Source organism: Neodiprion virginianus, chromosome 4 (genome assembly GCF_021901495.1).
Source record: "Neodiprion virginianus isolate iyNeoVirg1 chromosome 4, iyNeoVirg1.1, whole genome shotgun sequence".
In the NCBI taxonomy this organism is placed as follows: domain Eukaryota; kingdom Metazoa; phylum Arthropoda; class Insecta; order Hymenoptera; family Diprionidae; genus Neodiprion; species Neodiprion virginianus.
In genome coordinates, this window is record NC_060880.1 from 15834438 (window position 1) to 15858536 (window position 24099).

At 36.7% G+C, this 24099-nt stretch overlaps 4 protein-coding genes and 1 long non-coding RNA gene across 6 annotated transcripts; 3 read left to right on the forward strand and 2 right to left on the reverse strand.

Moving 5' to 3' along the window:
- Positions 1 to 543: 543 nt before the first annotated feature.
- Positions 544 to 2083, forward strand: LOC124303158 (60S ribosomal protein L22-like). The gene is made up of 4 exons (XM_046760044.1): positions 544 to 669; positions 976 to 1119; positions 1502 to 1623; positions 1837 to 2083. The coding sequence occupies exons 1-4, from the start codon at positions 661 to 663 to the stop codon at positions 1982 to 1984; spliced, it is 423 nt and encodes a 140-aa protein (XP_046616000.1). The 5' UTR covers positions 544 to 660; the 3' UTR covers positions 1985 to 2083.
- A 449-nt stretch (positions 2084 to 2532) lies between these two features.
- Positions 2533 to 4711, forward strand: LOC124303159 (gamma-aminobutyric acid receptor-associated protein). Its single transcript, XM_046760045.1, has 3 exons — positions 2533 to 2750; positions 4132 to 4329; positions 4496 to 4711. The coding sequence occupies exons 1-3, from the start codon at positions 2661 to 2663 to the stop codon at positions 4559 to 4561; spliced, it is 354 nt and encodes a 117-aa protein (XP_046616001.1). The 5' UTR covers positions 2533 to 2660; the 3' UTR covers positions 4562 to 4711.
- Positions 4712 to 4888: 177 nt separating this feature from the next.
- Positions 4889 to 8113, reverse strand: LOC124303156 (uncharacterized). 2 transcript variants are annotated; one of them, XM_046760038.1, is made up of 6 exons: positions 7913 to 8113; positions 7706 to 7740; positions 7351 to 7462; positions 7123 to 7192; positions 6753 to 6951; positions 4889 to 6663 (listed from the first exon to the last, which is right to left on the reverse strand). In XM_046760038.1, exons 1-5 carry the CDS (start codon positions 7949 to 7951, stop codon positions 6776 to 6778), a joined length of 432 nt encoding a protein of 143 aa, XP_046615994.1. In that variant the 5' UTR covers positions 7952 to 8113; the 3' UTR covers positions 4889 to 6663; positions 6753 to 6775. The 2 variants fall into 2 exon arrangements, with proteins under 2 accessions (XP_046615994.1, XP_046615993.1); XM_046760037.1 differs by having other exon boundaries at positions 6814 to 6951; positions 7913 to 8111.
- Positions 8114 to 13618: 5505 nt separating this feature from the next.
- On the forward strand, positions 13619 to 21002 carry LOC124303154 (T-complex protein 1 subunit epsilon-like). The gene is made up of 8 exons (XM_046760035.1): positions 13619 to 13855; positions 15609 to 15834; positions 16745 to 16943; positions 17053 to 17245; positions 17780 to 18049; positions 18931 to 19116; positions 19472 to 19790; positions 19916 to 21002. The coding sequence occupies exons 1-8, from the start codon at positions 13751 to 13753 to the stop codon at positions 20047 to 20049; spliced, it is 1632 nt and encodes a 543-aa protein (XP_046615991.1). The 5' UTR covers positions 13619 to 13750; the 3' UTR covers positions 20050 to 21002.
- On the reverse strand, positions 20637 to 23118 carry LOC124303160 (uncharacterized). The gene is made up of 2 exons (XR_006907852.1): positions 22806 to 23118; positions 20637 to 22166 (listed from the first exon to the last, which is right to left on the reverse strand). It is a non-coding gene; the product is annotated as an uncharacterized LOC124303160 (long non-coding RNA).
- Between the last annotated feature and the right edge of the window lie 981 nt (positions 23119 to 24099).

The following is a 24099-nucleotide window of genomic DNA, read 5'->3' on the forward strand; positions in this document are numbered from 1 at the left end:
CTCGAGTTATAAGCGATCGTACGAATAAAGAAGCAGAGAGACGTTGAGTTGTATATCCCGCGTCTTTTTGTGGATGCGCACCACACGGAATCTGATCAACTCCGAGGACTCCGAGTTTCGCCTGGGCGACACCAGCCGCGCGACACTGAACTATTATACAACTCGACGTCTCAAATGCGCACTGACTGCTGTGATAAGTCATGGTACGACAAAGGTACGAAAGCCTAACGGTCGCCACTAAGGTCATGTAGTACTCCTACATATTATTACAATATTCTACCCTTACCGACCGAACAAACTTAGCCTTTTTATTCCTGTATTAAATAAACAAACTAATGTAATGGGTTCAAATTTCGACAAGCACTGTCCCCTGCACGGGCTTTTTCGTAGCGAAATTCAACACAGTTACTTATGTCCCGAAAATCGTAAGAAAATATGCAGTTTTTTTACAGGTGTTACCGTTGACGGAGGCGACGCAGGATACGCCGCGCTTGAGGCTTTTCTTTGATTTCGGGTCTCTCTGTGCGTGGTTCAACTGGCCAAATTCTGCACTCGTGTTTCCTCTCTAGCTTCGCATAGTTTCGGCTGACGGTGGCGCCGCAGCTATTTACGGCCGCGTGCTTCTGTGGTGCTTCTTTCACTCTCCGTAGAGACGTAAACATGGCTCCGGTAAGTTTTTGATCCATTGCGAAATTACGTATTATGTATGATAAGTTGAGTGTTAATTAAAAATAAATATAAAATATAAGGGAGAGACACTGATGTTGATGTATCTTCATTTGTGGTGTAAAGAATCTCCGACGATTCCTGAAATAAAATCGGATCCTATCACGGAACTGATCCGGTGTCGATCCGTCATCACACGCATCTGGTCGCCTGCACCATGCTTTCAGTTTTCTTGTAGGATATTCTCGGGTTTTAACGGCACACCACTTCCCTCATTAATCTCAAGTAATCAAAAATTGTGTTTTACAGGTTGTACCGAAGAAGGCCCCAGGGCAAGCTGCGAAAAAGCAGAACCTGCGTGGCAAGGGCCAAAAGAAGAAGAAGGTGTCTCTAAAGTTTACAATCGACTGCACTCACCCTGTCGAAGACAACATCATGGATGTTGCCAACTTCGTAAGTTGTATTACTTTTACCCCTTGTGTACTGTTCACTTGTTTGATGCTCTGTGACTTACCTTAGTACTGCTCGATCCTAACCTCTGAAACCTCGGATCTTAACTCCTTCTCAAGCTATGAACAATAACTGTAACATTTGTTCCGTTATCTTTCTTGTATATACCCGTCAACGCAGTTGTATTGCTTTATGCCTGACCATAGAAACTGTAATTCATACACTTTTACTCAAGTTAGATTAGCCGCAACGACTGGAAGAAATCTGGGCATCGTGCAATTCAGTATACATTGCAAACACTGCGCTCTTGGTCACAGATGCTTCGAAATTTTACGTATGTAGTGTCTCGTGAGCAAACCTGGTATCATTATTTCTATAATTGCAGGAGAAGTATCTTCACGAGCGAATCAAGGTTAATGGCAAAACTGGAAACTTTGGAAACAATGTAAATTTGGAGCGCAACAAGATGAAACTCTCTGTTAACAGTGATGTTCCATTCTCCAAAAGGTGTGTTACCGCCATGTATTTCATGGTTTGAATGTGCCTCATCTATTGCTACAGAAAAGTGCATTTGCACAATAGATGTGGCACTTATGGCATATGAATAATTCTCCTCTATTTTATCGTTAGATACTACTACAAACGATTATTTACCGCTCCTTAGACTGAACTCAGTTCAGATACCGATATTTGCACTAATTTGGAAACGTTTTTTTTCAGGTACTTGAAATACTTGACTAAGAAGTACCTTAAGAAGAATAAATTGCGTGACTGGCTTCGTGTCGTCTCAAAAGACAAGGATACCTATGAACTGAGGTACTTCCAGATAAACAGCCAAGAAGATGACGACGAGGATGATGCCGAATAAACGAAATTGTTTACATCTATTTGCGCTTATTGACGGTCTTTACCAACATCTGTACATAAATATTGTTCAAATAATAAATGCCGTTAATATGCAAGTCGACCTATAGCTTGTTCTGATATCCAAGAGACTCGTCTATCCTCCAACTGAATATCTGACCCGTTACATTGGCTAGCCAGTGATACCGGTGTGTTGAATTGAAATTAGCGAAACGTGGCTAAAATCATTTTCCATATTCATCGAATCTAGTTAAGCAGCGAATGGCGTTTCTACGTCCGAGTACAGAACGAGAATGTTGCAACGTCATTCGTCATCGCGTAACGGCGCAGTAATACATCCTTCGTTCCTTCATAACCTGAACGCTTTATAAACAGAGACCCATAAAGAATAGTGAAATTTATTCTAAATATAGTTAATATTTCATTTTCACTAATGGTCTATTTACACTCACGTAAGATAAATAGGATTCTTATCGATTTCACGACTTGGGTGATAGAGGGGGAGGACTATTTTACGCCGCGCAGTAAAGTCGCAGTCCAGTCCGAGCGGCGTTCAGCGTTCAGTTGACGCACGGCAATTGTTGTGACAGTTAGTGGTCCAGTCGTAAAAGCAGTTTTAGTCGTCTCCATTCGAAATCTATCGGGAAAAGTATTTTTGTTTGTATCAATAAAATTGAAAAATGAAGTTTCAATACAAGGAGGAGCATCCATTCGAGAAAAGGAAGGCGGAGGGCGAGAAAATCAGGCGAAAATATCCTGACCGTGTTCCCGTAAGTTTCATGAAAGTAAATTTCTGTCTCAAGTGAAGAACCTGGTATCTACCTACATTGAGTTTCAACGTGTCTATACGTTACTTTCAATATAGTCAGCTGCTAACCAAGGAAAGACATTTGTCACCGTTACGTAAAAAGAAGTTGCGAACCCAACTACGGCAACGTAACTTGCGGGCCATAATGACGCGGATTTATTTTCCAACGATCGCGTCTACTCCTCACACTGACTACCGTCTGCTGGTTATTATATCTATTCTTTGTTGGGACGTCGCGTTTTGCTTGCCATTTATGCAATCCGTCTGATGCCAGATACACACGATGTCCAAGGTCGATGCCTTGGGTATACATTCGCTGAGATGCTATTCTGCGTCGTATTTTTGGAACAGTTAGCATTTTTCAGCGTCATTTCTCTTTGTTTTTTCTTACTCTCTCTAGTCTCTTCTAGTTTTTGAACAATATCTTTCAACCACCGCCGAATTCTTTGTGTAATACCAACTTTTCATTCTGAATATCTACTATCGATTACAGTGTTGAAATTACGCGCAATGTTGTATGCGGCACAATGCCTGCAGATTTCAGTTTCGTCATTTTGTATTCATTGCCTCGCTTGCGACCTACGTAATTATTCCGATGCTTTTTTAGAGCAAAAAGAAAGTAGTAGAAAATGAAGAAAATTCGTGGAAAAGAGCGACAAAAATCAATTGCGTCATTTTCCAGAGCTCTGATAATATTGTTCCTCTTGCAGTTAACTAGAGAATATTATTCAATGCGTGGATAAACAATGCGATTTTTAACCACAATATTAATTCGTATGATCTCTGATAAGATAAAACGGGGCTTAGTACGAACATAACAACTGTGTATATTAAACTAGTTTCCTAATGGTGCAACTTAACATTCTAATATCCTGCTAGTAGTGCTTTCACGGAATATGTATAATTACGTTAGGTTTATGGAACCGTGCAATTTAGTGTATTTGCAGGCTGGTATAATAGTGTAATCCTTTGTGCCAAAAATCACTAACCGTGTGCAAATATGTCACATTTACCAGCTTGGATTTACTTTTTTCTACATTTATTTTTGTCTAAGTTTCCTGTATACATACCAAATATACTATTGCGCAAGCTTCGAACCCCGATGAATGTTTAAAACAACAAGCTGGTCATGCACTATTCACGTTAATTTTGTCTTGAAGTTATCTGCAATTGAACTATTCTTTCTGCCTATTACTTATTTATTCTTTGCGAGATTTTTCCTGACAAAGAGAGCCGTGAATGTTTTTTGTTGTTTTTGAACGAAATCGTAGATCAGACATTACTGTACAGCTCTACGCGAATGCTAATTTTCTATACAGACATCTTCTGTTCGTTGGAACTAGGTTATCGTTGAGAAAGCTCCCAAGGCGAGAATCGGTGACCTTGATAAAAAGAAGTACCTTGTACCTTCCGACTTGACAGTCGGACAGTTTTACTTCCTGATTCGCAAGCGTATTCACCTGCGTCCCGAGGATGCCCTCTTCTTCTTTGTCAACAACGTCATTCCACCTACCAGTGCAACAATGGGGGCTCTCTACCAGGTAAATTGGCCGGCAAAACTCTAGATTTCAACTTTCAAATAAAGGCCTAAATTTTTAATATAATATATATGAATAAAATTTTTTATTCAAACTTGCACTGTTATGCAATTTACTTACCATGTTGAGATGCATATATTATACTACATCGTACCATTTAAATTTTTAGGAGCACCATGAAGAGGATTTCTTTCTCTACATAGCGTACAGCGATGAGAATGTCTATGGAAATTAGAGGGAATTAATAGTAAACCCACCTACTGCTACAAGTTTATGGATGCAATTTGATTTAAATTAAACAATTGAAACTTAACATCTTTGACATAGTCTACATTTGTAGAGGCTTTAAAGAGGAGGTTTAGAAAAAAAGAAACCATATGCAATGGAAAAAAAAAAATTAGCAAAAAGTATGATGATGAGAATCCTATTGTATTTCTGTATCAACTGATTAAAAGTGACCAGAGAATCTAAATACTTTGTAATTGATTTGTGTCAATTTTATTATATTTTAGTAATTTTTTCTGTCTTTAATTTTCATTTCGTACAATTTTTTTGTCACTTGTGTATGAAGTGATGTTAACCGTTAGCTGGGACACCAGGATACGAGATGACCCCACCCAATTTAGTTCCGATTTTAGCCTTGGCATCTTCTACTCTTAGTTTGAGGCAAAAGTGCATCATGACTTTTACTAAACCATATCGTTTCAATTTTCAAAATAAACACCTTTTTATCAGCAACGACTATCAAACGATTTATTTACTTGAAACGGTATACCTTAAGTGTATTGGGTAAAACTTTAAAATTTTTTTGGAATTACACATTTTTTTCTCAAAATGACCCGGACTATCGTTTGAAAGATAGATTGAAAACTCTCTGGTCATTTCTGCTAATTAAAATAACCAGTTGTTTACTCATGATATGCATTGTAGTGGTTGGGGTCTTTAACGCCCCCAGTGTGCTAACTGTGTTATTCTGGTAATGTGTGCCAGCTATGGATTGAAAATCATCGAAACGAAGTTATGCAAATTTTTGTTCAAATAGTAAATAGTTGAAGCTCCTGAATGAATTGAAAATCTGGAAAATAACGTACAGCCAAATTAAGTACTGATGAAATGCAACTAATGTCTTCAAATTGTACCATCAAATTATCATTTAAAATATCGGTGTTTAGCACAAAGATTATTTTTATTGTTATATCACATAATGATCATTGTTGGACGAGATAGAAAAAAAAATTACGATTCAACCTTTATGTGATACAATTATTTTATTTGTAGGCTTGGACTATCGTGTATAGTTTAACTTACCTTAAGTGATATTTAAGTAATTAAAGAAAAATAAATAACAAAAATGAAGAAAAGTTAAGTTTAAATGTAAAAGAGAAGAGAAAATTTTTTGTAAGGGCTGGTCGTGGGCCAATAAAAAAAATATGTAAAACTGCACAAGCCTCTTGTCGTTGCTTCCCCATTCGATGATCGACGCCTTTGATCTGGGGAAAAAAATTGAACCACAGAGTCTATTTTATCATGGACGGGTTCTCATGGACTCTAGGATGAAAAGTTATTCATATATTTTACTTGGTTGTCATTAGATTTTTATTGACCCAAAATGTTAACAGTGACTACAAACGATATATAGACGGATTGCGAGTAGCTTTAATTAATTCTTAAAGAGATCTGAGGTTCTTAATCAATTTAAGTATTACAATACACTATTAGACACATTATCATTATACGAAGTAGTACATTATCCCCGTCTATTTATTTATTATTACAAATTACATACTACAAGAAGTACATGATCAGAATATGTTTGTTTTTTCACTGCCTGTAACGTACAAATGAATAATAGAAAAGAAGGGATTAATTACAGTATAATTAGATCATCATTTTCCGTCAGTTGATTCAGATATGAATGTAAGTTATTCACGTTAATCATTTTTATTTTGTTTTTTGAAATTATTCGTTACTAAAATACAAAATCTTCCTGTATATACAGATATAGTCTTTTACAGTCTTACATGCATATACCATAGACACTATATCACACACATACGTGTGCTATAATAAATTTTATCGACAAATATTCGACATTATATAACTGGTATTTGGTATAAGACATTCGAATCGATTATATTGAAATAGTGACAAACAATCTGAGGTGCTTTCATCAAATATATGTGCAACAGTCTAACGTTGCATTCGATTCATATAAAAAATTGGTCGCAGCATGTTTTATATGTTCAAATATGTATTTTTATTTTTAAATTCCTCATGCAAAATCAGCATTGTTGGGTACCGGCTGTGACATATCTTCGTACTCCTGCCTTCCAAAACCTAATGAAACAAAAATCAAATGCATACCAATTAATTGTCGATTGATAATTGGTACTCGGTGGAAATTTTCTAGGTATTTGTATACATACAGTAAATTTCTCTGTATAAATCCTTAAGCTGTAATAGAAACGACAGGAGTGGGCCGCTTACCCATGGCTGGATTACTTGCAAACATAGTTGAGAGAGTGCCTCCTCTGGCTTGACCAATCTGAAGTAGGGAATAGCTAGACAGGACTCGTATAATCAAATTGATGATCATCATGGCTGCACAAAATTTGACCCATGCACCTATAAGGTGTTGCGATCATATTGAAACATCTTCTGCTCGGGCAGGGTTTATAGGGGAAATTACTTTTTTTTTTACATCATTACTCTGCACGAATTAGTTTGTTAGTATCGAGCTTAATATTCATTTAGATCTTTTTGTTTCTGTTCTTTTCAATATTTTCGGCAACTTACTAGAGTCGGGGAAGTGCATCGAGAGAGTAATTATGTCGAAGAATATCGACAATACATTAATGAACAGTGCCTGGAACAAAAAGTCATTTCAGAAGTGTCTTTACATTAGTTTCTGACAGTATGAAATACTATTCATTTATGAGATACAATGTTTCTCAGACATATATTTTAAGATGACTGTATTGGAATTTTTCAATTTCTTTATCGCACACAGAGATTCATACTTACAAACTGTATAGGTTCGTCTGACTCTAAATTATGTATTGCCCACAGAAGGCAGATGAAGAATAGTAGATTGTAAAACATCATCGATACAGGGAACAGATATCCTTGCAGTCCCCTACACAATTGATTAATTATATAAACTGAATTTTACATTTAACTTGTCTAAGAAATAGTTTCAAGCCAGGAAGTCCTCCAAAACATTAGGTGAATTCTTTAGTGAGCAATTTCTCAGCTCACATGAATTTGGATGGGTATTTTTTCATCGGTATTTTTCATGAAGCCACATAACGAAACTAAGATATGAACAGGAAGGTGACAAGCTAAAATAAGACATTGTTTTTTTTTTATATCCCCTTACCATGTAACGAAGAATAAATGCACAGCAAAGATGACCTGAAAGTACAAATGTAATACGGATAAATTGGCAACACATACATAAAATGACGACGATGTGAAACAACTGCGTATTTCGTTTTACTATTTCTCAACAATCGTACAGTAACAGGTACAATTATTACAAAGAACGAGTGATGTTTTTAATATTAGGACCAGGTATAATATTTACCTTGAGAGGATAATGCGTTATGCTGGATATGTTAGGCATCTTGTATGATCTCTAATAAAACTGTGGTGATAATTACGCCCCTATTCAATGGGCGGCGACTTAGTATCGGACCGAATGACAATGAGGAAACATAAACAAAAATGAAACGTCAAAACGTATTCTGCGACTTCTGCGAGGCTAGCGAATTTCGTCAGTGGCGTTAGCTATGTAATAATACAGACTGTCGACCGCTTTAAATCAGATTGTGACGGATTGTGGAACTCCTCACGGCGTTGGTACAAACAACTTCCGTGATTACCGACTGACATTAACAATTTGTAAATATTCAAGTCGATAACTCATAGATAAAAGATCAGCCTCGTGATAACAATAACTTGTTTATTTCCACTAGCTGTACACGTGAATAGATCGAGTTTGGTGATGATTAGAACACGTCGGAGAAATTGGGATATTTTCGGTTCGTTAAAGTGATCGAACAGTCGGAACGAGTGCTGTCGGGTCCCTTAACGTGCGGCACGGGAGGATCTAAAGGAAGCGGCATTCCATAAATATGATTTTCGATTATCCTTTCCCCGAGGGCGCTGATCGTCGCACCGTAAATCGAATCGCCGGTTCTGTTAAAAGATTAGAAATTGTTATTGCAATTGTATAATTGTGTATCATTATCAATATCAAGATCCACTTATTACTTTGAGGTAATTATTTCCATTCACCTGACTCCGAGTATCTGCCGCTCTTCTTCTTTCGGCTCCAAATTGTCTTTCGGCTTTTCTTTTTTGGTTAGTCTTGAAAGTAAGTTTGGACCCGCAAATTCACAGGGGTTTCTGTAAGATATTTTGTGAATCGTTTCTGGTATCACCCAACCTTCTGGCAAGGCAACGCGGGGTCTGTCACCCCCGGTACGTTTAGCAGTCAATGATAAGTAGTTGTCTGAAAAATTATGATATGGAAAGGTAGGTGGGGATTATCCGTCATGAGCGAAGAGAGCTGTGTGAAAATATGATATCCACGAACATCTTTTACCTAAATCTCTTGAGTAGTCTACTTGGTATACGGATTTTAAAAGTATTTTAGCCCGCTGCTCGATCAAATTCTCGTTCGGAGTTTGTTCCGGTAATACTTTTCTTAACATCGGATGCATGCGTTTCACCTATAAAGTGTTCAAATGATATGAGTAAAATTGCCGTATGGGAGACGCGCAAGCCATTTGTAACCGCTAGTAGCTGATAATTTAGACCCGCCATCGATATATCAATGATTTACGTGCAGGCTTGACAGACTGAGTAAGTGTGTGTAATGCGGGGTCGAAATGTGGTTGCGATGATTTTACGTGTGCGTAGTAAACGCACTCTGACTTATCAATAGCTTACTCTGTCCAAATTTGCTTTGACATCTTCTGATCGCTCAGGGGATTCTAGATTGGCATTTTTCCTCGCGGTATAAAGATGTTCCTTGAAGGGGCCATTTAGCGGGTTCAGGGGATAAGGGTACTCAGGTGGTTGCAGACGCGGTGGAGGTCGCCTTCCTCTCTTCGGGTGGTAGTCTTTTTTGTACACGGTAACAAAGTCGCGATTCTCCTCGTCTGCCTCCAAAATCATCGTGACATAGGTTGAACTCCAAATTTACCCTGATAATTCTTCCATGGAATTAGCGATAGTTATGTGAGGAAAAAGTATTGATTGACATTTGATAATATGAAGGAAATTAGCGAATGGGTCAAAAAATATGTGAAGTCGCTGTTGGTTTCACAAAATATTTAAAATCCACTGAACTCGCGATACCGCGCAATCCATGAACGCCACCCGTGAATACTGGGTGGTCCAATCGCAAGCCCTTTGCGGATTGAACCGCCAAGAGTAACCCGCGATGCAGCTATACGCCAAAATCCAAAAGCAATATCGCACGTGATACTTGGACTGCGATTTATTGTTTGAACCGGTGTTGTTTCGATTTGGAACACTTCCGGAATCCATTTTCGTGGGAGATAACCAAAATTCGTGAAAAAATTGATTTAGGTTACTGTTGGCGACGCATACTAATACGTAGATAGAAAACAACAGCTGTAACTAGTGCTTTATGACCTATAATTACGTACCTAATCGGCCATTGCCACAGACCATTATTGCCTCATATGATTATTAAGTTAGAGTCCAATGTTTAACGCTATCACAACCTGAGAACGTGTGAAAAATCAAGAAGTGTACTCAATAACACTACAATTTGGACGAGCATTACTTGAAACCATATGTAATAACAGAGAGGTATGGTAAGGCGAGGGGGTGAACGACCGCTATAGATCAGCTAGAGATTAGTAAAGGGACAGAATGTATTATAATACTACGATGTGTGTGTGAATGAATCCAAGTACGCTAATCTCACGCACACTACGGCGAGTGGTCAACAAGACAGTACAGTCCAAAGTTCTCAAAATTCCCGCGAGAGCGAGCGAGATGAAAATTTGACGAAGAATTCAAAACCAGATCAGTATTAGTCGGAACTCGGAAGAGAAAACACGTGAGTTTTGTTGGCAATAGCTCGTTATGTGTGCGAAAGTGATTCAGTGAACTGTGTGAACGTGGGACTATCAACTCGATGCATCGAGGCTCCTAACGATCCATTTTATTATTAAATGACGTTGGATCGTATTTCTAATGTACTTGTGATCGAGTAATTAGATGCGAGAGTGAAACTGGGTAGAGCCGATTGAGGATTCTTGCGCTGGCCTTCCCGGGGCCTCATGATTGAGTTTTGTACCCAGGGTGGTTGACGCGTTGGGAAACCAACGTGGTTACTACACCCGCAGATCTAGAATACATGAAAATAAATAACAAATGACACAAAATTGGTGTAGCCGCGTGGGCTGTCCTTGCCGGGGTAGCTAAGCTAAACTACCCCGGGATCATCGAAATCAAGTTTCTTCTTTGTAATTCGAATTGGTGTTCATTTCTTATTCGTATTCCTTGCATTCATTCCATCCTTTTACCTTATTTTTTTCTTCACTAGGGGCTTCGCCCCTGCGCGCTTCGCGCGCCTCACTATTTCCTTACGCATTGTCTAGTAGACAGGCGAATTCCTTCATGTTGATTTAATGACAGGTCCTACACTTGCTGTCCACTTCAATTCCTTCTGTGCTTACTTTTCTTTTTTTCATCAATCTAAGCTTCCATTCGTTGGTTGAAAATTGGTGTTCCTTCTCTATTGATATCTATCTATCTCCTTGACTTGCTGAATTATTTTTGCTACCGCTCTGCCCGTTATTCTCCAAAATCACCTTCTTTACATTATTTTTTTCTCTGTATTTATGTTGCTGTTCACTCCGTAAAACACCTCTTTCTCTTGTGGTCAACATCAATCATGGTCGTCCTCTTGCCTGGTTATAGGAATATTTGTTTATTATTATTCTCTGGCTTATTTGGTTCTTCGCACTTAAAATTTTATTTTCCTTTTTCCTTTGTGATACTTCCGACCATCCACCATCTTCATCGCCTTGTCTGCTGGTTGAAACTCCTCCTTTCTGTTCGTTGGTTGAAAAGCCAGTATGATATTTTTTGTTCGCTTCCCTATATTTTCGCTGCTGTTCCCGTCGTTTAATTTTTCGCTCTTCTATGTCCATCACATTGGTTGGTCGTCCTCTCGATTTATTTTCCGAATCAATCATCGCAATCGATTCTTCTAATTCTTCGACACCCTTCGTTGAATTATTTTTACTGCCGCTCTGCCGGTTATTCTCCAAAATCACCTTGTTTATATTATTTTTTTCTCTATATTTGCGTTGATGTTCATTCCGCAAAACACCTCTTTCTCTTGTGGTCAACATCGATCCTGGTCGTCCTCTTTCCTGGTTATACGAATATTTGATGGATATTATTCTATGGCTTATTTGGTTCTTCGCACTTACAATTTTATTTTCCTCTTTCTTTTGTGATACTTCCGACCATCCACCATCTTCATCGCCTTGTCTGCTGCTTGAAACTCCTCCTTTTTCCATTGTCATCGTAAATCCTGGCTGTCCTTTTGACTGTTTGGTGATATATTTAGATTTACTATTATTTGATTGTTACTTTTCATACTTATTACTCACTATCTGAATTTTATTTTGGTTCTGCAAGACATCAAAGTGTCCACTGTCTCCGTCGCCGGTGAAGAGTAGCGAGAATTGTGTTTCATTTTGTGATCCGATTCGGTGTGGATGAATTTGTTCTTCGCGATACACGATTAAACATATCTTATAAATATCCGCAGCTGCATATATTGCATTTTTATTCATATGTGATTTGTAATAACCAGGTGACCTAATCACAGCACCGTTTGACTCATTACCTGTAATAAAACCTGCAAATGTAGACCAATTATCCACTATATTTGAAACGATACTCAGTCTCACCTCTGCGTGTCGATCTTGAGTGCCGTATACACAATACGCCAACGCGCGTAAAAGACAATTCCTGTCGGGAATCATCTTGATAATTTTCGTTTGCATGTTCATTTTTTGCGCGTCAGAAACAGATACCTATAAAGATATTTGTCAAAGACTGTCATAAACAGCCGATGACAGCTGTCAAAGGGTTTGCTAGATGCTTTTTGTTTTGTTTTCTGGATCTCACCCCACCGCCAACTTCATGCGTATACTATTGTTATTATAATCTTTTTTTACTATTGTTATTATAATCTTTTTTTACTATTGTTATTATAATCTTTTTCTACGTTCATTTGTTTGAAACTTTTTTATTAGATAGAGAGATTTGTGGAGCTAAAAATTTTTCGTCTCAGATTCTATTTGTATGGTCCTTTCCTGACTAATTGGACCCCCAGGAACTCAGAAAACGCAGCGAAAAGAGCGTGTCATCAACAGCAGCGATATGACGAAGGAAATCTTTTGTTTTTCAGCTGTAACTTTTGATCCGTTGTTTGCAGCCTATTCGAACTGCACTCATTCGATTTCGCTCGAAAAATCACGTCGAAATAGTGTATTACAAAATTCATCGCAGGATTTTTGAAATTCCGGAACGCTGTTTCAGCTAGCCGTAAGTGAAGTATCTACGTTAAGTAGAGAAGCTGAATTGTTTTTCGAAAAGTGTTCGTATGAAAAAAAATTCAGAGTAACTGTAACATAGGATCTCAACACGGTCTTCTAACATAGGATACAAGAATGGCGGAATATTATTTTCCGGCTGCACATGTGCACATTATTATTATTAGCAGTTCTACCACTCTAAAATATTCACTTCTAGTAGAATTTTGTTTTCGTAACTTGTCGCGCCCTACTCCTGCAGCCTGCCAAAATTGCTTAGAGTGGGGGTAAAGAGTGAGCTCCCCCTGGTGTCTACTACGTGGTCAAGTGCAACAACCTTGTAAAACCAACTAGTGACCGATTTATTTTTTGGAATATCAACGCAGCTACTGAAACGAGAAGATAAATGCCATTTATCTGGAGTATAAACTTTCCGATTGAAGTCAAAGATCTTTATTCCTACCTCTGACGGGTATGCGCGTTGAAGTAGTTTATACGAAATAACATACGAAACAATTTGTCTAGGAGTATTTATAGCTGCAATGTGGCAAAAGTTGATTACACTCTACTCTAGTACAGAGAGAAACCTACCCGAGCACCTGTAGGTTGGTGTGCTTGTTGAAGTGTTCGAAAAAACATCTGCGTTCATTGTGGCCAGCCCTTGAGGTCACTCTGTTCTACTTTATGAGCACACCGTGGAACACTCTGGAAGGAAGAAGACGCTCGGCAGTGAGTGATAAAATGGCCGCACGTCTGCAGTGAGGTTCGATCGCCAGAGTTTACTTTTTTTCATACATCACCGAATTTGAACTACTTTCATTCGAAACATGTCTTTTCCTGGTTCTATCGCGTTCGATGAGTACGGAAGACCCTTCATTATCTTGCGTGATCAAGACAAGCAGAGTCGCTTGACCGGCAATGATGCGATTAAGGTGAGGCATGCACATGTTTTATAATTTCCATTGATTACATTTTCTGTTATAAGTTCCTGATCACACTGATTATAACTATTCCATTTATTAATTCAGATAAATTGCATTATTTCGTGCACAATAATTTACTTAATTTCACCAAAGTGCTGATCGCGTGGTGGCTTTGCAATTTTGTTCGCGTCACGTGTTCGTAAACCGGTAGAGCCTCGCGCATTCGTGATATTTTATTTTACTTCGAACTTTGGGATTATGTTGTTCATTTAACACCCTCATGTGAGCTGCAAACCGTCAATTTCACAGCGATTATGAATTTATCGCTAAATATGATTGGCATTTTAACAATGAATCCAATCACAGCTTCTGTCTTATAACCATATAAGGAATTTCTATGCCTGTTCCCCCCTCATTCGTTCAGTCGACTATAGACATTGCTGCATAATACGTACGTCGGTATTACAGTTGCATCTTATGCTTACTTTTTATTTCCTGTCAGAATTCAATTATAGACAACCCTTTTCACATTTTTGCAACTTCAGTAAGTACCTTACTGGAAAAAAACTTTCTTGTCATCTCCATGGGTGAAGTAACGGTAATGCTTGAAAATACTTTCTTTTTACCACGTCCGACTTGAGATTCAACTCAAAGGACAGCGGAAGAGCCAGTCCATCTGTATATTTTGACTTTGTTTTTCTTGAAACATGTTACTTGAATCCAAATTTTATCTTTCAGTTACGCACCTTGAGACACAGGAAAATTTTTATTTGAAATTTGCCTGTGATTTTTAATAAAGTGTGCAAGATAAAATAAAATATGAGAAACTGAACCATTGAGTGATTCGATTAATGGACCACGCTTACTGATGTGTTTCTTACAAGCTAGTTGACTTACAATCTGTATTAATATTCTAACAGATTCACATGATTTAAAAATTGTGTTATTGTACTTCATCACAATGCATTATTATTGGTAGTATTTTTTCGATGACTATGTATTCATTGTATGTTTTGTAACTCATTGTTACTCAAGCATAACAGATAGAACAAGGTTGTGAAAATTTCAAAAGTTTTAGATGCGAACACAAGTAATATTGTTTTACATAACAGTTTAAACATCATTGAAGAAATGTTTTCTGCCATCTTAAAACATTTTTTGAGTGGTTGGTAGTAAACTTGATTAATTATATTAAATGAGAGAAAGATGGGAAATAGTATTTTCGCAGTATTCGTTAAACTACTGCGGTCTGAGCTTGTAAGATTAATGCAACATTTATGCATTTCCAGGAATCAATGTTATATTGCGATTTTAAGATTGTCCGGAGTTCAATAGATCATAGTAAATTCTACTAAAGTAAGACATATATCGGTATTCTTGGAATTCTACATTTGTAAATTCCACCTAAAATTTCAAAACAGTGATTTCTGTTTCAATATTTTATTGTGTTGATATCATAAACCCGAAGTGCTGTAAAAACTTTCATTCTACAATAAAATCTTGTTGCAAACCGTGAATAGTTAAGTTAATAATAAGTTATAAGAGAACCTGTAATACATTTTTGAGGGTGAAAACTTGATACAATTCTACAGAAGATTTGTAATCTAACATAAGTACAGGGATCAAGCTTATACATTGGTATATTTACATTGGAGTTGTAGTTTAAAATTAAATGTACGTTGCTAGTACTTGTGTGTAATTATGCAGTTGACTGATTCTCATGATATATCAAAATAACTGAATTTCGTTCTCTCTTCTCTAGTCGCATATCTTGGCAGCTCGGAGTATTGCCAATACTTTGAAAACATCTTTGGGTCCCAAAGGTTTGGACAAGATGTTAGTTAGTTCCGATGGTGATGTAACAGTAACCAATGATGGAGCTACGATCTTGAAAAACATGGACGTAGATCATGAAATCGCCAAGTTGATGGTGCAGCTTTCTCAATCGCAGGATGATGAGATAGGCGATGGCACAACTGGTGTTGTTGGTAAGAACATCAAATCTACATTTAAATCATAAAACATTAAAAATGACATATAGGATGCAAAAGTGAGGAATAATAAGAAAAAAAAAATTGGTATGATGATATTAGTTGAAAATTACAAACAAAAGGAATACAAGGCAATTTCAGTAACAATGAATTGGAATCAAGGATTGTAAATTAACAAAGTATATACGAGTAAATGGTTGAATAGCGGGTGAATTTCAAACATCTATTCTTCAATTCGATTGGGTTTGTTTTATTCAAAAGTATATTGATCGAGTTTCTTTTATACATATTATGTTTGCTTTGAATCAAATTATTGTCAGAAAAAAATATGTAATCAAACGTCAAACTACATACCGTGGAATAAAACAAACTCCAACAGAATTCAGTAATTTTTTATCAAGATCCGATGCAAATTTCTATAATTCACCCACTTCTCTAGCTGTTAGGTATGAATATATACGCATCTAAAGAACTTTCTACACTGCGATGAAGCATGTTGAGACGTGTGAATCTCGATTGTCTCGAGAAACTCATATGTAAACAATACAAAAACCATGCAACATTAAGTTTCATCGATCTGAGACTCTGAACCATTGGGCAGCTGTTCTTAATTGGCAGCACGCACTGATATGTGTCTCACATCTGTATTCATGCCATTATGTAAATTTGTCTGTTTTGGGCAATTTAACTAAAGCAAACTCGCTATTTTCAAATTTTGGAATAATTTGAGCATTTCAATTTTCACAATATGATGCGTGAGTACATATATACTTTATTATTGTGCTTTACTGAATTTAAAACGATTCCCAAGTCACAAAGACGATTTTTCTTACAAATACAATGTCACAAACTTCAGCTTCACTGTATCGTAATATTGTCGCAAATTTTGTCACTTCTCTTACCTCAGTATTGGCTGGCGCGCTAATGGAACAAGCTGAACAGCTCTTAGACAAAGGAATTCACCCAATCCGAATAGCTGATGGTTTCGAGCTTGCAGCCCAATGTGCGAACAAACATTTAGACACTATTGCGGAGGCTTTCCCAGTCAACCTCAAAGACTTGGAACCTCTAATCAAGACTGCCATGACTACTCTTGGATCCAAAATGTGAGTGCAAGTTGAGATAATATTGCGTCAACTTGTCAATATTACATGTCAAATTCTTCCAAACATCCAGTGTTGTATTTCGTTAATTTTTTATTCATTATTATTACAGCATCAACAAGTGTCACCGACAAATGGCGGAGATTGCTGTGAATGCAGTGATGGCTGTCGCTGATTTGGAGACACGAGACGTCAATTTTGAATTAATCAAACTAGAGGGTAAAGTTGGAGGACGCCTTGAAGACACAATGTTAGTTCGTGGCGTTGTTGTAGACAAAGACTTCAGTCATCCTCAAATGCCTAAGGTAATTACTATCACCTTTTATTGATCGATTTTTTTGTCGTTTTTTTCTTTTTCTTCCCCATTCAAGATCCTACGAGTAATCGCATTTACAGAGTTCGTGATTATGAAATTCATATGTTAATTTAAGGAACAAGTTACACTAATTCTAATCATTCGAAATTGACTTACAAAAGCGTCTGCTTTTGCATCGTAAAAATTTCACCTTCTAAACTTTTGCACTATTAGTTTGAATTGTTGTATTGATATATCTGCAAGGAGAATTTCAGCAGTTTCTTCAATGCACTGCCTGACCAGACACCTTGCCATATTATCAGCATGTTTGATTCTCGTGTATTTGAGTAATTGAAAAACTCAAATGCTGTATCGATTTTGCAATAAGCATTTTAAAAATACAGTTTATACAGTTAAAATTTCAATTGAGATCAACATCCTATGTGATGTTATTGAACAATCTGGTTGCAGAATAGTGTAAATTTTTATTAAAATCGTTAGAAACGGTGAGTATAACACTGTTTCCACACTCGATGTGTTACAGAGGTTGGAGAATGTGAAATTGGCAATTCTCACTTGTCCATTTGAGCCGCCAAAACCGAAAACTAAACATAAGCTTGACGTGACTTCTGTAGAGGACTACAGAGCATTACGAGAATATGAACGTGAAAAATTCACTCAAATGGTATCTCAAGTCAAACAAGCCGGGGCAACGCTCGCTATTTGCCAGTGGGGATTTGACGATGAAGCCAATCACCTTCTCCTCCAGGAACACCTGCCCGCTGTTCGGTGGGTCGGTGGTCCCGAAATCGAGGTGCTTATAAGTTTATTTTATTCTGCGGCATCTAGAAATTCGATAAAAGTGTCGGTGAAATTTATTCAATTTTGAAGTATTGAATCTACTCGGTCAATTTAATCCAAAAAGTGTGACATACGTATCGTTAATTTATTCACATGAATTTTTTCACAAAGGTAAGTGAAGACTGTCATGCATCATCCATCATGTTACCAAAATTCGAAATTCTGAGCATTCGGTACCATTTATAAACAACCCAATGATGTGAAAGCGCAATAGAAGGGGGTAGCATTGCGAAACCAAGCGTCTGGTTCTCTTAATTATGAGTCCTCTAATTCATTCGAAAATGTATATACTTAATTTTTCGAACCTATTGTGGGCTTCTTTATTTGAGCACAAAGTCGACTTGGGACGTATCTGTTGCAGTGGCCCTAATGATCAATGATTATGAGAGCTGAGGGTTTTTTCACTTTCTTCATTAATTAACTGTAATCATAGATGATTAATGTTATTTTTGGATATGAAGGTCACAACTCAAAACACTTTTTATCGTGTTAACGTTTCGGCCCTGGTGGGGGCCCTCCTCAAAACAATTTTATTTAAATATCTCGTATGAGATGACACTTCCAATTACATAAATGCGTGTTGGTAATTGATGAATAAATAGAACAAAAAAAAAAACAATAAAGACAAAAACCGAAACACACTGCGTTCGCAACACGTAACTCCCACGAATTCATATTGATTGTTGGTTTGTTAAAATGAAATAAAACACACAGCCGTTAAGATTGAGTCAGAGCACATAAGCACCAGTGGAACATCTAGTGTGTAGTGAATCGTAATCATAGATATTGTCAAAAAAGAAAGAATTTTTATAATGCTGATTATTCAATCCTCAGTTGATTGCCATCGCTACCGGCGGTCGTATCGTTCCTCGATTCGAAGAATTGACTCCTGATAAATTGGGATACGCGGGTGTGGTCAGAGAGTTGACTTTTGGAACCACAAAGGACCGCATGCTCGTCATTGAGGAATGCAAAAACTCACGAGCAGTAACCATTTTCATTCGTGGAGGCAATAAAATGGTAAGTATGCATTTTTTTTTTCACATTACGATCAGACGCCTAATTTATAAAAATAGTCTTGTTAAAAAATATGGCAAGGAGAATTTCAGCGATGTCATTCAATGCGTCTAACTGGCCAGACACCTTGCAAAAAAAAATAGCACAGTTTGCATATAAGCATTTGATTGATGATAAAAAAAAATTCATTGCATATCGAATTGTGTTATAAAATTTTCTTTATAAAATATTGATTAAGTTTAGTTGCAGCATTCATTCTAGCCCGAAAGAAATCGTCGACGCTTAATATAGTTTTTGATCATTGTCCCTTTCATTAAAGCACACTGTACTCCGTAAGCACATTTATTACTGTCAACAGATTATTGAGGAAGCGAAACGTTCAATCCACGATGCACTTTGTGCTGTGCGCAATCTCGTAACGGATGGAAGAATAGTTTATGGAGGTGGAGCAGCCGAAGTTTCCTGTGCATTGGCATGCGCCGCTCATGCCGACAAGATCAGCACCCTTGAGCAGTATGCATTCCGTGCATTTGCTGATGCGCTCGAGGCCATCCCCATGGCATTGGCAGAAAACGCAGGACTTTCTCCTGTCGATGCTCTTGCTGAAGCCAAGGCGCGCCAGTTGAGCGAATCAAACTCTAGTCTTGGAATCGATTGCATGAACGTTGGCACAACCGGTAGGTGTATTTTGTTGAAAATGTACCTTCTGTGTTTGCTTGGTCGCTTTTTTTTTCTATGTAAACAAATCCGTTTTTAACAAACTGAAATCTTTAAAATTAAAGTTCTTTTTTTTATTTTTCAGACATGAAAGTCCAAAACGTCATCGAATCTTTGAAGAGTAAGCAGCAGCAAATCTTACTTGCCACGCAATTAGTGAAGATGATATTGAAGATCGATGATATCAGATCTCCCAGTGACAACGGTATGGGAGTTTAAATCTGCCGAACATTCACAATAAAGATTGTTCAAATTTTCACGACACGTTAACGAGACTGAATTATTGTATTATTAATACGCTTCATTTGAATTGTTTCTGATAGTTATTAAACATCACCCAGACCGCTTACTACGCTCTGATTAAACAATTAATTGACTTCATGCTGAAATTAATTTATAATAAAATAAAGCTATAATTGACATAAAAAAAAAAACAGAACCTACGTAATTAATCTCATCATTCGGATTGTTATTCATCCCAGGCAGTGTTCCGACGATAAAACTTATCCCGCGGTGGTGGTTACATTTTATTATATGTACATAGTACCTATAGTGATTAGGTAAGGATTTCACAAGGATACAATCTGGTTATTCGGCTCAGACTCCCGCACAATTTAGTCACAATAAAAATAGATTCCGCAAACTGAAAACTCTGATAAATATTTAGAGTTGCAAAGTATTATCAAAAACCGAATGTGGTCTGAACTGAATATACAACTTGTACTCGTGCGTTTGATATAGAAGACACGTTGCACACAAACACATTTTGTATTCGATTAGGTATGTCGTAATTTTTCTTATAGTACGTATGTAACATGCATAATGACTCGTTTCAACATTTTTTAAGTATCTACGAGTAACGGTTATCTTACGTTTGAAATTTGGCATGAGATACGCAACTATTCAAGCCAAATGATGATATCGAGACACGGAAAAGAACGCAGTATTGTAATTTTTTAATTTCATATTGTTCATAATTATTACTAAACTCAAATTTTGGCATTGATGTAATAATGACAAGATGTCAACAGACTCTAGAAACCGGTAATAGTCTGACAACCGATAGAAAAATGTCTGGAACTCCAAGTTATTATCCTTAACTTCGCGTGCCTTCATTTGTAATTACAATACGTGTGTAATGTTACTTTTTTATGAATAAATCGAAAATCAGATACTGCGATTTCAGTTAATATCCGGAAACATCGTTCACTTCGCGCATCACAAATAAAATTTTTATCATTTTTTATTACCCATGGTAAATTCTAGCTAAATAAATTAATATCTGACGAATATTTTATCCGATCATTGCTAATACTCGTACGTTTATATCTATCAATTGTAATTATCTATTCGGTCAGATTGATTGAGATATCCCGATGTTACTCGGGGGCATTACATATCTATTTGTACTTGCAAACGTCCAACGATAAGAGTACGATTCGTTTCAGACAAACGTAGCGTCAACTTATTATATAAATCGATCGATCATTCAATTAGTTCTTAATCATAATAAGCTATAACTCAACTTAAGCTTTGGCAACATTTTCAACGTAAAAGTAAATCTTGACATTCCTAGGTATTTCTATCGATAAACTTGAACAAACTGTAGCGCTACGAAATAAGCTATTGAATTTCCCCACAGGATTTGAATTTCACGCAACGTTTCTACTACTGGGGAAAAATAAACTACAATTAAGGAAAATTGTATTTGTAAAAACTATTAAATTTCGTCAACTTCTTACGGATAAATTTAAGCGTATTAATAGTGTGAGGTCGATCTTAAATTGTAATCTGAAAGGAAGGAAACTAAGATGCTTATTTTCTTTCTGTTTTCTCAATACGTTTGAATTTTGATTATCTTTTTTTTTCTTTTTTTGGGAAAGAATAAAATACGATGCGTTCGTCCCAAATATTTCGAGATCAATTTCGTAACGCATATTTTATACCGCATGATGGTTTTGGCTCGGTTTGCGCACGGTTTATACGAAATAGTTAGTGTATTCATGGGGCATGACTCCTCTCCTCGGGTAAAAGGTGTGAGTGGTCGAATAGTTTAAGAGGTTGGTAATGTTGCTCATGTAGATGTCCGCGAAACGAAAGAGACGCCTAGAAAAGTAGGTCGGATTATGGTACGTCCTAAAGACTGAACCAAACTGTTGGTTGAATACGCGTTTGATATCGTTGCGTAGATTATCCCTTTCTCGCATCCAATCGTTCAACTGAACCTTCGCTTCCTTGCCCTCGTAATCCTGGTGATCCTCGATCAACGCCGTCAGCATTTGCAGCCAATTCGCGTTTTTCTTAAACTCTGGATCGTTGAGATTGTCGATTTCGTGCTGAAATTGAATTTATATTTAAGTCCCTCTGAAAGAAATAGAAAGAACTGGAATCTCGATTCACCTTACATTTTAAGAAGATTCGTTTTCAAAAATTTGTTCATAATTCCAGTATTTTCTATTCTTACATGATCTCAGAAATTTTCGTATCTGATGAATACAATAAATTGATCGATATTCGATGTACGACTGTCTCGTAATGAAATTGATACACAGTACTGATTTCCGCCAACCAACCATCTTAACATTATCGGCTTTGATCATTTATGTGAACTTTTTCAGATGCAAAAAGCTATGGTTTTCTCAACATAACTTGAATAATTTATTTTAAGAAATGGTTGAAAGTAAAAGTTTGGCATGGTCTATTTTTGATTATATATTATAGAGTCTTGGTGATCGGTCAATTAAGAAAACGTATTTTTAGTTAACGTTTCGACCCGGATATGGGCCCTCCTCAGAACAATTTATTTTTTTAAAAACTGTCAAAAATAACAAAAAGAATTTTATAATATAAATAATGGTACTAGAAGTAATCAGACATAAATATTGTAGATGTAATACTCTTAGAGCTATTAAATATTGTTGATAGTAAGAACCTTATGATTAATTGAGATAAGGATGTTTTTTAGTGTTATTTACCTTTTGAATGTGGACTAAGATGTAGTCGAATTCACAATTACAATTGGTGGAAACAGTGTTCTTTTGAGTGACGGTAGACTATGTCAATCTTCAAGTTATTTTATATGTGGGAGTTAAAAGTTGGTAGTCATTAATTAAAAAGATTAAAGAACTATGTTTCTTCACAGTCAGTATGTCATTGTGTTAAAAGGTTGTTGAAGAAGGTAGTTTTAGCAATGAAATTAATTCACAGGTGTCAATGAAGTGGAGGTAGGCTCTTTATAATTAAGTTCTACATGTCTAACGAAATATTGTTGGTTGAACCAATTGAGTCAACAGGTGAATAACGACTGATGGGAGAAAACAACGTAATCCAGAGTGAAGGTGAACCTATTATAAACAATTATACAGAAAAACAATAAATATTTTGTAAGAAAAGTTATGTAGAAAGGACTGTAAATGGGGACAAAATAATTTTTTGTATGTAGTTAAGGTTAAACAATATTTGTTGTGTGGGCGGAGATTAGAGGTTTGTAAATATTGCTTAAATGTTCAACATCTTGTCTAAGATTAACAGAATTGGTATGACCTACAATGTTGCACATTTCTAATAACAGTCTTCTATAATAATTGTGTTCTTCGCAAAGGATGTTTGTGTTGTCGTAATTAAAAGTGTGTTGTTTATCAATACCATGTTTCGTTAGAGCTGTATGCCGTTCTTCAATCTCATGTATGTTGCGTTGGTGTTCCCTAATTCTAGTGTTGAGATGTCGACCCGTTTGACCTATGTAGACTTGATTGCAGTCATTGCATGGAATTTTATACACGACATTAGATCGTTTGCCTATGGGGATCTTGTCTTTGCCTGTATCAAAAACTAGTCGTAGATCTTTTGAATTTTTTCCAACAAACTTTACATTATATTTGGCGAATAAACGATTAAGTGACTCAAAAAGGCCGGCTACGTATGGAATGGGGATATATGTAGTAGCAGGTCTATTGCTATCTTCAGCGGGAGCCGAGTCAATATTATGGTCAAGTATGTTGTTGATGTAGGTACGTCTCTTATTAATTTGTTGTTGTAATAGGCCATGAGGGTAATCATTCCATCTTAATACGTTGTATATAAGCGCCAGGTTTTTTTCTTGGAACTCTGTACTTGCTAATTTGATAGCTCTGTCAACAAGATTAAAGATGGTGCCTATTTTGAAGGACAAAGGATGGTGAGAGTTAAAATTCAGGTATCTTTGTGACCATGTTTTTTTGTGAAACCAATCTGTCTTGATATAATTATTGTCGTGTATCAACAATACGT

Bases quoted from the DNA above. Each gene is read 5' to 3' on its own strand.
- LOC124303156 (XM_046760037.1), bottom strand. From the start codon at position 7,951: ATGCCTAACATATCCAGCATAACGCATTATCCTCTCAAG. The intron at 7,463-7,705 runs GTAAGGGGATAT...TCAATTGTGTAG, and splicing joins CATTTATTCTTCGTTACATG to GGGACTGCAAGGATATCTGT. The intron at 6,664-6,813 runs GTAAGCGGCCCA...TTGTTTCATTAG, and splicing joins TGCAAGTAATCCAGCCATGG to GTTTTGGAAGGCAGGAGTAC.
- LOC124303154 (XM_046760035.1), top strand. From the start codon at position 13,751: ATGTCTTTTCCTGGTTCTATCGCGTTCGATGAGTACGGAAGACCCTTC. The intron at 16,944-17,052 runs GTGAGTGCAAGT...TTATTATTACAG, and splicing joins ACTACTCTTGGATCCAAAAT to CATCAACAAGTGTCACCGAC. The intron at 19,791-19,915 runs GTAGGTGTATTT...TTTATTTTTCAG, and splicing joins CATGAACGTTGGCACAACCG to ACATGAAAGTCCAAAACGTC.
- LOC124303159 (XM_046760045.1), top strand. From the start codon at position 2,661: ATGAAGTTTCAATACAAGGAGGAGCATCCATTCGAGAAAAGGAAGGCG. The intron at 2,751-4,131 runs GTAAGTTTCATG...CGTTGGAACTAG, and splicing joins AATATCCTGACCGTGTTCCC to GTTATCGTTGAGAAAGCTCC. The intron at 4,330-4,495 runs GTAAATTGGCCG...TTAAATTTTTAG, and splicing joins CAATGGGGGCTCTCTACCAG to GAGCACCATGAAGAGGATTT.
- LOC124303158 (XM_046760044.1), top strand. The intron at 1,120-1,501 runs GTAAGTTGTATT...CTATAATTGCAG, and splicing joins TCATGGATGTTGCCAACTTC to GAGAAGTATCTTCACGAGCG. The intron at 1,624-1,836 runs GTGTGTTACCGC...GTTTTTTTTCAG, and splicing joins GATGTTCCATTCTCCAAAAG to GTACTTGAAATACTTGACTA.